This window comes from Salvelinus alpinus, chromosome 26 (genome assembly GCF_045679555.1).
Source record: "Salvelinus alpinus chromosome 26, SLU_Salpinus.1, whole genome shotgun sequence".
Taxonomy (NCBI): Eukaryota; Metazoa; Chordata; class Actinopteri; order Salmoniformes; family Salmonidae; genus Salvelinus; species Salvelinus alpinus.
In genome coordinates, this window is record NC_092111.1 from 19,987,580 (window position 1) to 20,004,887 (window position 17,308).

The 17,308-nt window shown below is 43.0% G+C and overlaps 1 protein-coding gene across 9 annotated transcripts in view; it reads right to left on the bottom strand.

Moving 5' to 3' along the window:
* LOC139554899 (receptor-type tyrosine-protein phosphatase U-like) overlaps window positions 1–17,308 on the bottom strand; it is a 297,039-nt gene that overhangs the window by 6,573 nt on the left and 273,158 nt on the right. For 5 of the 9 annotated variants that reach the window (XM_071368151.1, XM_071368154.1, XM_071368152.1 and 2 more), the window contains 6 exons: window positions 5,916–6,013; window positions 5,487–5,603; window positions 5,020–5,174; window positions 4,577–4,712; window positions 3,037–3,186; window positions 1,414–1,749 (listed from right to left, as the gene is read on the bottom strand). In XM_071368151.1, coding sequence (XP_071224252.1) covers window positions 1,414–1,749; window positions 3,037–3,186; window positions 4,577–4,712; window positions 5,020–5,174; window positions 5,487–5,603; window positions 5,916–6,013 — 992 coding nt within the window. The remainder of the gene's footprint in view (window positions 1–1,413; window positions 1,750–3,036; window positions 3,187–4,576; window positions 4,713–5,019; window positions 5,175–5,486; window positions 5,604–5,915; window positions 6,014–17,308) is intronic. The other 4 variants (XM_071368155.1, XM_071368153.1, XM_071368148.1 and 1 more) reach the window with 1 other exon arrangement.

Genomic DNA, 17,308 nt, shown 5'->3' on the forward strand with positions numbered 1-17,308 from the left:
CAGACATTTAGCCAGATCCACAATTATCCAATTATCCAACACATAGTAGCAGTGTTAACTGAATGAGCAGAAAACACTGTCATTACTGAGAACACTGAGTACAATCAATCACATAGCATAACACACACACCACACAGTTTTACAGCGTTTCACAGCATTTGAATAATTCATCACTCTAAATTATTAACATCAGCCCATTATAAATGAATGCAGTGTGGTCAGGGGGTAACCGCGGCACTGCCTGGGAGAAATACACATGGAGTCAATCAGGGATTGGTGCACATTACACACAGACTGGGCCAAGGTCTTCAGTCAATGCAGGTCGCAGCTGCTTCAAAGACTCATTAGCCGAAGGGAGGAACGGAGGGATGGAGACACTAGGGAGTGTAGTGTTAAATTGATAACAGTGTTAGCTGTGACAGCGAGGGGGCTGGAGAGAGGAGCAAGAAGGGAAGGAGAGATAGAGGGAGGGAGGGAGACACAGGGGAGTGTAGTGTTAACATGCTAACAGTGTTAGCTGTGACAGGAAGGGGAGGGAAATGGGAGGTAGGGGGGAGGCAGGAGCCAGGGGAGGAACAAGGTAGCTATAATGTCCACTCACGTTGACAGAGAGGTATTAACGAGGTGACAGGGGGGCAGAGGGAGAGATAAATATTTATACACAGAGACAGGTAACACAGATGACTAGGGTACACTGTTAATCTACTGGTAGAGAGAGAAATGGAGGGAGTGGGGGATGGGAAAGAGAGAGGGGAGGAAAAAAGACAGCAAGAAGGATAGCAGGGCAGAGACGATACAGGGAGGGGGAACAAGAGACAAGAGAGAGAAGGAGAGGAGAGTAAGGAGAAAGAAAGAGAGTGAAAAGAGAGAAAGCGTCAAGGAAGGAGAGGAAGAGAGTGAAGGAGAAAGAGCGAGAGGGAATGAGGGAAGGAGTGAGAGTAGACAAGAGAGAGACAGCCAGTTCTAGATGAGAGCCATGGTGTAAACATTAGTCAGGCCAGCACCAGGACACAGTTACAGGTGAAAGATAAGAAGACCAGAGAAAAAGCCACAGATGAGCAAACACACGGGCGAGAACAGAATAATATGAAATCAAATCAAATGTTATTTATTTGTCACATGCTTCGTAAACAACAGGTGTAGACTAACAGTGAAATGATTACGGACATGGTAATGCCCTGACAAGAAGGCAAAAAATGTATCAACTATTAATTAATCTACACAAAGGCAATAAGTCAGCTTGCTATTACATGGGATTAGTCAGAGTACAGCTTTGACCAATCGAGTATGAGGATGAGATATTTGATCAGTACCTGATAGCCACAGGGCTCAGTCAGTCAGTCAGTCAGTCAGTCAGTCAGTCAACATCATCAATTCACTCCCCTCTTCCTTCCTCCATCCTCTCCCCCTCACCTCCCCTCTTCTCACCCAGGCAGAGTTGGACTGGTTGATCTGGTTGAGCATCACCACCGAGGTACATCCATAGTCATAGACCAGCCTCCAGAAGTCTGCCGTGGTTCCCGGTAACGGGTGAGGTGTGACCACGAAGGCGGCGGGCCGGTGGAAGCTGTCGGTGAGAGCTGCATTGATGTAGTTGTTGCCCTCGGCAACGCCCTCAGTGGTGACCAGGAAGGCCAGGGCGCGGTCGGGGGGCAGGACGTCCATGCTACGGTTCTTTTCGCGGTTCCTCGGCAACAGGGATACGCTGCATTCCTCCACGTCCAGGTGAGGGGTCACAGAATTCAACGTCTGGAGGAGGGGGTGAAGAGAGATAAAGAAGGAGAGAGAGGGTGAGATGGAGTGGTACAGACAGGGTCGAGGAGGATGATGGAGAAGAAGAGATGTGGGAATGTGACAGAAATTTGGGAGAGAGGGAAGAGACAAATTGAGAAGAGTGCATGGGTGTTTGTTAGAGAGAGACAGTGAGAGACAAAGACAGAGAGAGAAACAGAGGCAGACACAGGGAGAGAAACAGAGTCAGAGAGCGAGAGTGTGAGAGAGAGAGAGAGAGACAAAGAGAGGGAGAGAGATAGAGCGAGACGAGACGAGAGAAAAGAGAAAGAGGACAAGGGCATTGAAAATGTACTCAGCTCAAACTGTCTAACTGTCAATATTTGACAACCGCAAATATTTCACTGTCTAATCATCATCCGGCTGAAACTTTAAAACGCATTTAGCATCAGTCAAAAAACCATGAAGGGGCTTAATGGATAAAAACACATTTAATCGCAAACCACATACATTATGTATAAGCACATTGAGGTTGGAGAAATAAAATTGGAAGGGAAATTAAACTGATTATTTAACTTGCTGTGTATTGTGTTGAATTATAACTCCCTGTTGAATTTGACAGTATGAATGGTGCATTATAATTATGACTAACTTACATTGCATCAGGATTACATCTTGGAGATATGTGTTTAAATTATTATCAGAAATTGTGTCCAAAATGGCTCCCTATTCCCTATTTAGTGCACTTCTTTTGGCCAGGGCCAAGAGGACTCTCGTCAAAAGTAGTGCATTACACAGGGAATAGGGTGCTATTTGGGATTCATCCTAAATGTCTGATTTTGGTGAAGATATTTCATTCGACTATAATAACCATCATGACTGTATTTAATAGCTCGGTCTGAAAGAGATCAGCAGCTGCAATTATGCATGGTGAAGGTCACTAATGATTTGTGTCAATAAAATGGAAGAAAAGGGAGCTCCATCTAGTCAGATGAACTGAGATCATCTCATACAGAAATGTGACTGTAATTTACAATCTCAGACTGCTGCAATAGACCATGCATTCAGCTAAAGATATGGTACTGTGCCATGACTAGTGGATTGGTGAGAGTTAGTAGATCTCAGTTTGCACAATTAATGCTAGTACAATAAAGATCTCCACTGTTACAATAAACATCAACCATTTTCTTTACAAAACATATTGAGGACATCAATACGTAATGGGAAAGAAGTCAAATTCCAGTTGAAATCTAGTCAGATGTTTTAGCAACCAGAAACTGTTTACAAAACCCCTACTAGTCTTACCTGGAACTCCTCCCGTAGCTGGGAGGTGTTGCTCTGTGAGTCAACCCTCAGCATCTCCTTATAGGTCAGAGCAAACTCAAGAACAGGTATAGCTGTCTCTCCACACAAACAAGCCTCCAGTATGGCATCGTGGATGAACACATACTGCTCCTGAGAGAGAGAGAGAGAGAAAGAGAGAGAGAGAGAGAGAGAGAGAGAGAGAGAGAGAGACAAGAGACAGAGAAGAGACAGAAGAGACAGAGAGAAAGAGTCAGATTTGTGAGGCAGCGAAAGGGAGGATGGAGGTAGAGAGAGGCAGCGAGGGGAGGATGGAGGTAGAGAGAGGCAGCGAGGGGAGGATGGAGGTAGAGAGAGGCAGCGAGGGGAAGATGGAGGTAGAGAGAGGCAGCGAGGGGAGGATGGAGGTAGAGAGAGGCAGCGAGGGGAAGATGGAGGTAGAGAGAGGCAGCGAGGGGAGGATGGAGGTAGAGAGAGGCAGCGAGGGGAGGATGGAGGTAGAGAGAGGCAGCGAGGGGAGGATGGAGGTAGAGAGAGGCAGCGAGGGGAGGATGGAGGTAGAGAGAGGCAGCGAGGGGAGGATGGAGGTAGAGAGAGGCAGCGAGGGGAGGATGTAGGTAGAGAGAGGCAGCGAGGGGAGGATGGAGGTAGAGAGAGGCAGCGAGGGGAGGATGGAGGTAGAGAGAGTCAGCGAGGGGAGGATGGAGGTAGAGAGAGGCAGCGAGGGGAGGATGGAGGTAGAGAGAGGCAGCGAGGGGAGGATGGAGGTAGAGAGAGGCAGCGAGGGGAGGATGGAGGTAGAGAGAGGCAGCGAGGGGAGGATGGAGGTAGAGAGAGGCAGCGAGGGGAGGATGGAGGTAGAGAGAGGCAGCGAGGGGAGGATGGAGGTAGAGAGCGACAGACAAGACAGTGAGATTGAGAAACTAACAAGAAACGTCTAATAACTTGTTTTTGATAATAGGACCATAATTGCTAGCGGTTTGGGGGGAAGTGTAACATTGGGATTTGATTACTGTTGTTAATGTCAATTAATTGTTAAAATGTCAACATTCACCACATCACCATGCCCACAAACAAATGTTGTTTTGCTAACCGCTAATAATTATAAAAAATCGGAAAGGAAGCCCAAACGCCCAACCCAGCTATATAGCCTACCTAAATATCAGTCTAATCAATGCAATTCCTTTGTACATTTGTTTTGACATCTTGGAGTACAAAGAATCTCAGTGACCTACATGTAAAAGCATTAATGAGGATACATATTTTATTTGATCACATCTCTCCCCAGGTTACATCATAATCTATCTCGTTTCCTGGTGGATTCCTGGTTGATATAATACCGTTATATAGTATACCATATACAGTGGGGGAGGTCAGCCCTCCTCCTCTGGGGCTATGTTTATGGAGGCTTTTGCTTCAACCCCTGTGCTAACATACCTGAAACTAATCAGATAATACAGATTAGGATTGGAGGGAAAACCTGCTAGAGAGTGGCTCTCTAGGGAAGGATTGGGTATCCCTGATATATAGAATATATTCTTACCTCTGTCTGTATCATGTTGATGCGTCTGGAGCAGAGGGTCTTGACACAGTTGTAGATGTCCACCACTCCCTCACACTCTGCCATATCCAGCATGACGTCCAGTACGATGTAGCAGCCTGTTCTGCCTGCTCCCATACTGACACATAGAGGAGAGAGGTCAGGGGTAAGAGGTCAAGGGTTAGTGGTTAGTGGTTGGAGGTCATATTCAGCATGACATCCAGCACGATGGAACAGCCTGTCCTGCCAGCTCCCATACTAACACACAGAGAGGAGAGAGGTCAGGGGTCAACAAGGGGAAGGGGTCAGGACATAAGGTCAGGAGCGAGAGATCTATACAGGCTAAAATACACACAAATCGACAACTATAAAATAAAGAGAGTCTAAGACTTTTTTTTGCAACACTGCTTCACACAGACAGGATGTGATGTAAGATGGTCCGTTACCTGCAGTGGACGACCACGGGCCCAGCATCGGGGGGTGTGGAGGCCTTGACCCGGCGTAGGAAGGCCAGCAGGCCTGTGGCGTGGTAGGGAACACCATGCTCTGGCCAGGAGGTGAAGTGGAACTGACACACCTCATGTTTCGCTGGGTAGCCCCTCTGGAGGGGAGAATACAGAGGGTCTAATCAATATCATGATCAACAAACAGACACATAAAGTTGGCACAGTAGGACATTTATTAAGACCTCTTTATTTAAACATGAGGAATAACTCAAGGAACAATTAACATTAAAATGATTCATTATTTGTTAGATATCAATGCCTCTATAAAGGCTGTGTTCTCAATAAACTGCCTGGCTGAACAAATGGAGTAAACAAAACACTCTCAAATTGGATGTGATCCCAGGAACCAATACATTTTCAAATTATGTATAATTTGTTAGACAGAATGACTTTGACTATTCGCTCACCCGCTCCATAGAAAAGGTGCGAACAGTGTACTCGGCCAGTGTTTCCGTCTTCAGCAGTGTGATCTTGATGTCTCCATAGAGTTCACTGTCCTCGGGCCAATACTTACAGCACTTCATCTGAACACACACAACACACAGAACATTTGGACCTTAATCAGGGTCTACAGTCGGTTACACTTTAAACCAACATTCAAGAGCAAAATCAATACAATACAGTAAGTAGCCCATGACAATAATTATTCTAGCCTTCCTGTTTCCAGTGAGAAAAGGTGGACGACTTTATGGTTGTAATCTGGTTGTCATTTCAACCAGTTTTGCCCACTGGGTTGTAGACTTATAATACATAGCTATTTTATTTCACTGGCAGTTCTTCTATAGGCCTATGTAAAGAGTGAGCTTTCAAAAGAACCAAAAGGGAGAGTAACCTACCCTGCCCACCTCCACCAGTTTAGTGATCATGACGATACTGAAGCAATTCTCCTGCCACACCATCCTCCAGAAGTCATAGATCATCTCCTGCTTGGGACCTGAGGGGGAGGAGAGGAGGACGAGGAGAGGAGAAGGTGGAGGAGGAGGGAAGAAGGAGGGAGAGTATGAGGAGGACGAGGAGAGGACAATGAGTGGAGAAGGGGGAGGAAGAGGAGGATGACAGGAGGAGGGAAGACAAAAGGAGGTGGAGGGGGGTAGAGGAGGATGAGGACAGGACAAGGAGAGAAGGGGGAGGAGGTGGATGAGGAGGAGGAGGAGGAGGAGGAAAGACAGGAGGAGGAAGGGGAGGGGGAGGTGGAGTATAAAAAGCAGGGATAGAGGGAGGAGAAATAGGATCATAAGTCAGTATAAATAGTAGCAATAACCATCAGGGTCGGGCCTGTAGAATCCATGCCAGAGACAAGAGTAACAGTATAATTTTATGAACCATGGCTCTCCACTCCTCTCGTTCCCCTCTCTGCTCTCCTAGCATCTGCTGGAAGACTGTCATTTCAATACACCCACAAATCCACAGCTGTTGTGCAAACAACAAACGTCATCAACATCAAATTTTTCCGGTGAGGCTCAACTCAATCACAGAAATCTCAGAAATCTCATTCCCACTGGACGTGATAGCAGTTTCATTGATTTCTTTATACTGTGAGCTTGATGATATCACACGCCTCTATGTCATACATCTGGTAGAATAATGTGAGGGTGAACAAATACCATGGCTTTTTTTTTTATAATAAAAGTTCAACATTTACTTTATGAGTAGTTCGTGGGTCTTTCTCCATTCTGATTGTTTTACACTGTTCAATTCAACCCAAAATATTGTTCTGCATTTCCTGCACTCATTTGAGATAAATTCCATTCTGCCACACATGCATGATATGGACTAATAATCTAGGCCTCATTTTTAACCAAAAATCGCATTTGTGATTTGACTTGCGATTTAGATCAAAACACTTTGGTGAACTGTTGGAATCATGGAAATAGAATGATTATTCTAATTCTATAGTTAGAATATGTTAGTGGGCACTTGAATGCAGTGTTGTTTGACATGACAACGAATGAAAATGCCAGGGAGGAGTTATTGTGACACTGAAGGAACCAAAGTGTTGATAAGCGTTTCTTAGGGGACCCTATAATCTTTGGCTACATTTAATGTTTTCTCTTAGCTACTTCATGTAGCGAACATATTCATGCTTCACATAATCCTTTTTGATTTAGAAGATACTGTTGCACAAACTACATGCTGATTTAGGTCTACACCATCACTGGTATTATCAGGCTGTATAGCTAGTTATGTTTGCTCTTACTCAGTACATTTAATAGGTAGCTAGCCAGCTAACTAGCAATTAGCATTAGTGGCTAAGATGATTTAGGCCCAACTTGCGAAGAAAAGACAAACTAGCCATTTGCAATGTAAGAAACACAAACTAATAGTGTAATTATAGAACACTAGTGGATTTATATTAAGAATGACTTATTACTCATCTCATATGTATATACAGTATTTTATACCATCTATTGCATCTTGCCTATGCCGCTCTGCCATTGCTCATCCATATATTTATACAGTATGTAGATATTCTTAGTCCATTACTTCACTTAGATTTTTTTGTGTATTATATAGCTGCTGTGGAATTGTTAGATTACATGTTAGATATTGCTGCACTGCCGGAACTAGAAGCACAAGCATTTCACTACACTCGCAATAACATCTGCTAACCATGTGTATGTGGCCAATCAAATTTGATTTGATTTGAGAAGGAAAGTGAAAACAGCATCGTTGTCATCAACATTGTTGCATGAGCTGCATTGACCATGCAGACTGTACGCAAGTGTCTCGTGGTCGAGGAACAACAAATGCGCTTCTTGAGTGACAGGGGGCGGAGCTAGGTCTGTGTGGAAAGTGGTATAGAGAGAGAGAGAGAGAGAAAGCAGAGAGAGATGACTCAAGTAGCAGAGTAAACTATAAAAATGGACGTTACACACGGCGTATCGCATGTAACAAACCAAACATTCAAATACAGTTATAGAAGGTAAAGTAAAAACCCAACCCGGTCCGTGCATTAATGCTGATATTGTAAAATACGGTATACCGCCCAGCCCTACTCTGAACCCACAGTGCATTATGTTTCCAGAGGCTGCTGTAGTTAGCATAGAAACACAAGGGGGTTGTTGTTTCTGCAGTTTATTTCACAGTTTGTCTTAACAACATGAAGCTGATAGAACAGTGTGATAGCTGCTGATGTAGCCCCATGGGCAGACTCTGCATCCTACAAGGCTCTGTTGTGAAGGCTGTTGGGTACAACAGGGAGAAGAGAGGAGAGGAAAACCTTGGCTGTCTTTGAGAACAGGGGTGCTAAGGGCACAGACTAACTGTCAGGGATGAGTTTTGTTCCCCCTGCTACTAGCAGTGTTTCTGTGCAGTGTTCGTACCTTAACAGTGGATCGATCCTACTTGAGATTCCTAGCACCGATCACCCACGTGGAGTCTACTGTATTATTAATATGACAACATTTTGTTCCATTTTCAGCAGCACTCCTCACTGAGGGCCAGAGGGGCAAAAGGCCCAAAGGGCCGGAGGGCCAAGGCTGCCATAAGAGTGACACATATGGGTGGATCCTCCCAGGGCAAATCTATATGCTCAGCGTAATGTTGCTGTGTGGACACAGGGCTTCAGAGAAAATCTCCTCCACTGCCTCCAACATCTCATCCTTGAAACCAGTTTTGCTCCAGGCACCTGCCTAGTGCCTACACACAAGTATACATATATACATGTATACACACGGTGTTAGTTCAACCTTCAATCTCATCTGGCCCGCTGTTTTTTTTACCATGAATTCTAAAATGTATTCAGTCTGCCTGAGTTACAGAGCTACATTGGCCAGTGGCTATGTAATATGTATGCATAAGCATGTGTATACTGTAGAAGTGTGTGTGTGTGTGTGTGTGTGTGTGTGTGTGTGTGTGTGTGTGTGTGTGTGTGTGTGTGTGTGTGTGTGTGTGTGTGTGTGTGTGTGTGTGTGTGTGTGTGTGTGTGTGTGTGTGTGTGTGTGTGTGTGTGTGTGTGTGTGTGTGTGTGTGTGTGTGTGTGTGTGTGTGTGTGTGTATATATATGACGGGGTGTTTGGGGAATCCATGTTCTAGGTCCAGACTTCAGGGAGAAGGAGAACTATCCACAGACTGGGGGAGGAGAGACAGAGAATTCACAGAGATATACAGCTAATGTTCTGTAACAGAATCAGTAGGCCTAAATACAGCTACATGTGACTAACTGTAGAGAAAAGTGGGGTTCAGGTTGTAGAAAAATCTACCCAGACACAGGTCATGATGTAGTACCAGCCAGTGAGTGTGTGAGAGAGAGAGAAGAGAGAGAGAGATTAGGGTTGCCTGAAGGAGTCTAGCTGAAGCCTGAAGGAGTCTAGCTTTCCAGGACAAGGGTTGGGCATCCCTGAAATATAGAATATTTTAAAAAAGTGCCTTTGGAAAGTACTCAGACCCATTGACTATTTCCACATTTTGTTACATTACAGCCTTATTCTAAAATGGATTAAATAAAACATCCTCAGCAATCTACACACAATGCCCTATAATGACAAAGCGAAAACAGTTTTTTAGAAATGTTTGCAAATGTATTAAAAATAAATAACAGAAAAACCTTATTTACATAAGTATTCAGACACTTTTCTAAAAATCTAAATTGAGCTCAGGTGCAACCTGTTTCCATTGATCATCCTTGAGATGTTTCTACAACTTGATTGGAGTCCACCTGTGGTAAATTCAATTGATTGGACATGATTTGCTAATGCACACACCAGTCTATATAAGGTATAATATATAATTGACAGTGAATGTCAGAACAAAAACCAAGCAGCATTGGCTGCAGCTTTGAAGGCCTCCAAGAACACAGTGGCCTCCACCATTCTTCAATGGAAGTTTGGAACCACCAAGACTCTCCCTAAAGCTGGCTGCTCGGCCAAAACGAGCAATCGGGGGAGAAGGACCTTGTTCAAGGACGTGACCAAGAGTCCGATGGTCACTCTGACATAGCTCTAGAGTTCCTCTGTGGAGATGGGAGAACCTTCCAGAAGGATAACCATCTTTGCAGCACTATACCAATCAGGCCTTCATGTTAGAGTATTGTGTGCAGATTGATGAGGGAAAAAAACTATTCAATACATTTTAGAATATGGCTGTGATGTAACAACATATGGAAAAGTTGTTTTGTTAGGTTGCAGCCTTTTTGCTAATTAATTAAAAATAAAAACTGAAATATCACATTTAGAGATGTTTGACTGGGTTCCATGCTCTGGCTGGGCCACTCAAGGACATTGTCCTGGAGACTTGTCCTGGATACACCTGAGCTCATTTTCGAGCCTCATAGCAAAGGGTCTGAATACTTATAAGACATCTGTTTTTTATTTTTAATACATTTGCAAATATTTCTAAAAACGTTTTTCGCTTTGTCATTATGGGGTATTGTGTGTAGATTGATGAAAAAAATGTTTTAATACATTTTAGAATAAGGCAGCAAAGTAACAAAATGTGGAAAAAGTCAAGGGGTCTGAATAGTTTCCAAATGCACTGTATGTATGTACAGTCGTGGCCCAAAGTTTTGAGAATGACACAAATATTAATTTCCACAAAGTTTGCTGCTTCAGTGTCTTTAGATATTTTTGTCAGTTGTTACTATGGAATACTGAAGTATAATTACAAGCATTTCATAAGTGTCAAAGGCTTTTATTGACAATTACATGAAGTTGATGCAAAGAGTCAATATTTGCAGTGTTGACCCTTCTTTTTCAAGACCTCTGCAATCTGCCCTGGTATGCTGTCAATTAACTTCTGGGCCACATCCTGACTGATGGCAGCCCATTCTTGCATAATCAATGCTTGGAGTTTGTCAGAATTTGTGTGGTTTGGTTTGTCCACCCTCCTCTTGAGGATTGACCACAAGTTCTCAATGGGATTAACTTCTCTAGGGTAGGGGGCAGCATTCGGAATTGTGGATGAAATGCATGCCCAAATTAAACAGCCTGTCTCTCGGGCCCAGAAGATATGATATGCAATAACTGGTAGATTTGGATAGGAAACACTCTAAAGTTTCCAAAACTGTTAAAATAGTGTCTGTGAGTTTAACAGAACTGATTTGGCAGGCAAAAACTGATCACTCTTCATAACATTCTGGAGTATATGCAAATTGCCATCATACAAACTGAGGCAGCAGACTTTGTGAATATTTATATTTGTGTCATTCTCAAAACTTTTGGCCACGACTGTATATATATATAATAGAGAGAGAATATGAGCTCACACATTTTTCTGCATGTTTAAAAAAAATAGATAGATTAATTAAGAGTAAGACAAACTTGGATTTTTTTGGCAAGGACATATACAGGATGCTACCCTAAACAACATAACCTTCACTCCAAATCAAAACTCCAAACCTACAACCTGATTTTGGATGGAATTACCTGGAATTTCCTGGAATGCTTCCTACACCGAAGGGTTATTATTCCCAAGCTATACAGCAAATGCTCTGACAAACAAACAGAAACCTGAAAACACCATCCAACCTGGATCTGAGTGAGTAATGCTTAGTCTGAAGCTATTTTTTACTTTCAAACGCCAAGAAGAAAAATACATTACAATGATAGATTGTACTTTATAAGGATGAATGCTAAGGCTACCAAGCTTGCTAGGGAAAAGAGATACAACTTCAATTAGCACTGACTTGTGAAGCGAAAGGTGTCAAAGCCCTTGAGTTCAACAATGGCAGGAGAGCACCAACCAAATGGAGAGGCCTTAGAAGCACCCTCCTGCTCTTCAGAGGTAATACAAATACAGTACCCTGTGTATGTAAAGAATAATAAGACATGAAAAGAGTACAAAATGAAGCTCCTTACGGAAAATCAAGAGACACTTTTTGATGACTATTATAAAAATGGGAACAAAAGCAACCTTATCTTAGCAACCTTATCTTCCATCCCCTGGCATGGCACAGTGCTATATTAACACACTACCCCTCAGGATACTAGACAACGAGGACTCTGAGTCATCTAATATAAATCTTTGTAAGTCTGGAACAGTATTGGTACAGGGCAACCGCAAACATTTTCAGCTGGACTTTCACGTAATCAAAGAAATAGCTCAGCAGGAGAAGCTCTCCCATGAGAAAGATACCCCCACCGAGAGCGGATCAGCCCGGATCTCTTCATTACATAACCCCACAGATGAGCAACCCCAAGCGGAAAGTCAGCCTCCCAGCACAGAATACCACTCCCTCATTGAAATGAGGGATACATTCACCCGGCTGGAGGTAAGGCAGGTGGAGCTGGAACAGCAGGTGATTACATTCCAGTCAGAACAGACTCAGAAAACAGTCCAGAACAACAACACCCCCTTAACTAGACCTGGAGAGCTGGAGAGGGAGAGAGTCAGAAGTTTACATACACTTTAGCCAAATACATTTAATCTTAGTTGTTCACAATTCCTGACATTTAATCAGAGTAAAATCTCCCTGTCTTAGGTCAGTTAGGTTCACCACTTTATTTTAAGAATGTGAAATGTCAGAATAATAGTAGAGAGAATGATTTATTTCAGCTTTTATTTCTTTGATCACATTCCCATCGGGTCAGAAGTTTACATACACTCAATTAGTATTTGGTAGCATTGACTTTAAATTGTTTAACTTGGGTCAAACATTTCAGGTAGCCTTCCACAAGCTTCCCAAAATAAGTTGGTGGAATTTTGGCCCATTTCTCCTGACAGAGCTGGTGTAACTGAATCAGGTGGGTAGGCCTCCTTGCTCGCACACACTTTTTCAGTTCTGCCCACAAATAGTATATAGGATTGAGGTCAGGGCTTTGTGATGGCCACTCCAATACCTTGACTTTGCTTTCCTTAAGCCATTTTGCCACAACTTTGGAAGTATGCTTGGGGTCATTGTCCATTTGGAAGACCCATTTGCGACAAAGTTTTAACTTCCTGACTGATGTCTTGAGATGTTGATTCAATATATCCACATAATTTTCCTGCCTCATGCCATCTATTTTGTGAAGTGCACCAGTCCCTCCTGCAGCAAAGCACCCCACAACATGATGCTGCCACCCCATGCTTCACGGTTGGGATGGTGTTCTTCGGCTTGTAAGCCCCCCCTTTTTTCATCCAAACATAACGATAGTCATTATGGCCAAACAGTTCTATTTATGTTTCATCAGACCAGAGATCATTTCTCCAAAAAGTACGATCTTTGTCCCCATGTGCAGTTGCAAACCGTAGTCTGACTTTTTTATGGCGGTTTTGGAGCAGTCCCTTCAAGGTGTAAACTTGGCAGAATCTAAACAGTATATTTGATCTCTCAGCTTCCATATCAATCTAAAAATGTCAAATATAAAACCAAAGAAAATGAACAACAATGACAAATGTTTTGATGAAGAATACAAAAACCTAAGAAAGAAATCGAGAAATATGTCCAACCAAAAACATAGAGACCCATAAAACCTGAGTCTACGCCTTCACTATGGTGAATCACTAAAACAATACAGAAATACACTACTGAAAAAGAAGTAACAGCACGTCAGAAATCAGCTCAACATAATTGAAGATTCCATAGACTCTAACCACCATCAGAAAACACTAAACAAACAACAACAAGAATAGTTATCTTTCCAAAAAGGAGTTGTATGGGTAAACCACTTCTCCATTCTTTTTGGCTCTATAACAAAGAACAAACAGCAAAAACATATACATGATCAAATACACATCTTAGAATCAACTACTAAAGACTACAACAACCCACTGGATTCTCCAATTACCTTGAATGAACTAGGGTTAGGGTTAGGACAAAATAAAAACCCTCCAACCCAAAATGGCCTGTGGTGTTGATGGTATCCTCAATGAAATGATCAAATATACAGACAACAAATTCCAATTGGCTATACTTAAACTCTTTAACATCATCATTAGCTCTGGCATCTTCCCCAATATTTGGAACCAAGGACTGATCACCCCAATCCACAAAAGTGGAGACAAATTTGACCCCAATAACTACCGTGGGATATGAGTCAACAGCAACCTTGGGAAAATCCTTTGCATTATCATTAACAAAAGACTTGTGAAAACAATGTACTGAGCAAATGTCAAATTGTCTTTTTACCAAAGTATTGTACGACAGACCACATATTCACTCTGCACACCCTAATTGACAAACAAACAAACCAAAGCAAAGGCAAAGTCTTCTCATGCTTTGTTGATTTCAAAAAAGCCTTTGACTCAATTTGGCATGAGGGTTTCAAATCAAATCAAAGTTTATTTGTCACGTGCGCCGAATTCAACAGGTGTAGTGCTTACTTAGGAAGGTGTAGTGGTTACCAACCATTTCGAATCCCACCATACCTTCTCCGCTTTGCAATCTGGTTTCAGAGCTGGTCATGGGTGCACCTCAGCTACGCTCAAGGTCCTAAACGATATCTTAACCGCCATCGATAAGAAACAATACTGTGCAGCTGTATTCATTGACCTGGCCAAGGCATTCGACTCTGTCAATCACCACATCCTCATCGGCAGACTCGATAGCCTTGGTATCTCAAATGATTGCCTCACCTGGTTCACCAACTACTTCTCTGATAGAGTTCAGTGTGTAAAATCGGAGGGCCTGTTGTCCGGGCCTCTGGCAGTCTCTATGGGGGTGCCACAGGGTTCAATTCTTGGACCGACTCTCTTCTCTGTATACATCAATGATGTCGCTCTTGCTGCTGGTGAGTCTCTGATCCACCTCTACACCATTCTGTATACTTCTGGCCCTTCCTTGGACACTGTGTTAACAACCCTCCAGATGAGCTTCAATGCCATTCAACTCTCCTTCCGTAGCCTCCAATTGCTCTTAAATACAAGTAAAACTAAATGCATGCTCTTCAACCGAATGCTGCCTGCACCTGCCCGCCCCTCCAACATCACTACTCTGGACGGATCTGACTTAGAATATGTGGACAACTACAAATACCTGGGTGTCTGGTTAGACTGTAAACTCTCCTTCCAGACTCACATCAAACATCTCCAATCCAAAGTTAAATCTAGAATTGGCTTCCTATTTCGCAACAAAGCATCCTTCACTCATGCTGCCAAACATACCCTTGTAAAACTGACCATCCTACTGATCCTTGACTTTGGCGATGTCATTTACAAAATAGCCTCCAATACCCTACTCAATAAATTGGATGCAGTCTATCACAGTGCTATCCGTTTTGTCACCAAAGCCCCATATACTACCCACCACTGCGACCTGTACGCTCTCGTTGGCTGGCCCTCGCTTCATACTCATCGCCAAACCCACTGGCTCCAAGTCCCCCTTATCTCAGCTCGCTGGTCACCATAGCAGCACCCACCTGTAGCACGTGCTCCAGCAGGTATATCTCTCTGGTCACCCCCAAAACCAATTCTTCCTTTGGCCGCCTCTCCTTCCAGTTCTCTGCTGCCAATGACTGGAACGAACTACAAAACTCTCTGAAACTGGAAACACTTATCTCCCTCACTAGCTTTAAGCACCAGCTGTCAGAGCAGCTCACAGATTACTGCACCTGTACATAGCCCATCTATAATTTACCCCAAACAACTACCTCTCCCCCTACTGTATTTATTTATTTTGCTCCTTTGCACCCCATTATTTCTATCTCTACTTTGCACATTCTTCCACTGCAAATCTACCATTCCAGTGTTTTACTTGCTATATTGTATTTACTACGGCACCATGGCCTTTTATTGCCCTTATCTCAGCTCATTTGCTCACATTGTATATAGACTTGTTTTTCTACTGTATTATTGACTGTATGTTTGTTTTACTCCATGTGTAACTATGTGTTGTTGTATGTGTCGAACTGCTTTGCTTTATCTTGGCCAGGTCGCAATTGTAAATGAGAACTTGTTCTCAACTTGCCTACCTGGTTAAATAAAGGTGAAATAAAAATTAACTTACAGGCTCTAACCAATAGTGCAAAAAGGTATTAGGTGAACAATAGGTTTTTAAAGAAATAAAACAACAGTAAAAAGACAGGCTATATACAGTAGCGAGGCTATAAAAGTAGCGAGGCTACATACAGACACCGGTTAGTCAGGCTGATTGAGGGACTGTATGTACTGCTATACAAATTGATGGAAAGTTGTGTTGGGGAAAAACATATGACAGTTTAAAATCCATGTACACAAACAACAAGTCTGCGGGTAAAATTGGTGAAAAAACACACACATTTCTTTCCACAGGGCCGTGGGGTGAGACAGGGATGCATCTTAAGCCCCACCCTCTTCAACATATACACTACCGGTCAAAAGTTTTAGAACACCTACTCATTCAAAGGTTTTTCTTTATTTTTAAAACTATGAAATAACACCTACGGAATCATGTAGTAACCCTTTTTTTTTTTTTTTTTTTTTTTTTTTTTTTACAAATCACAATATATTTATATTTCAGATTCTTCAAATAGCCACCATTTGCCTTGATGACAGCTTTGCACACTCTTTGCATTCTCGCAACCACCTTCACCTGGAATGCTTTTCCAACAGGCTTGAAGGAGTTCCCACATATGCTGAGCACTTGTTGGCTTCTTTTCCTTTACTCTGCGGTCCGACTCATCCCAAACCATCTCAGTTTGGTTGAGGTCGGGGGATTGTGGAGGCCAGATAATCTGATGCAGCACTCCATCACTCTCCTTCTTGGTAAAATAGCCCTTACACAGCCTGGAGGTGTGTTGGGTCATTGTCCTGTTGAAAAACAAATGCTAGTCCCACTAAGCCCAAACCAGATGGGATGGCGTATCACTACAGAATGCTGTGGTAGCCATGCTGGTTAAGTGTGCCTTGAATTCTAAATAAATCAGTGTCACCAGCAAAGAACCCCCACACCATAACACCTCCTCCTCCATGCTTTATGGTGGGAAATACACTTGCGGAGATCATTCGTTCACCCACACCGCGTCTCACAAAGACACAGTGATTGGAACCAAAAATCAAAAATTTGAACTCCAGACCAAAGGACGTATTCCACCGGTCTAATGTCCATTGCTCTTGTTTCTTGCCCCAAGCAAGTCTCTTCTTCTTATTCGTGTCCTTTAGTAGTGGTTTATTTGCAGTAATTCAACCATGAAGGCCTGATTCACACAGTCACCTCTGAACAGTTGATGTTGAGATGTGTCTGTTACTTGAACTCTGTGAATCATTTATTTGGGCTGCAATTTCTGAGGCTGGAAACTCTAATGAACTTATCCTCTGCAGCAGAGGTAACTCTGGGTCTTACAATCCTGTGGTGGTCCCCGTGAGAGTCAGTTTCATCATAGCACTTGATGGTTTT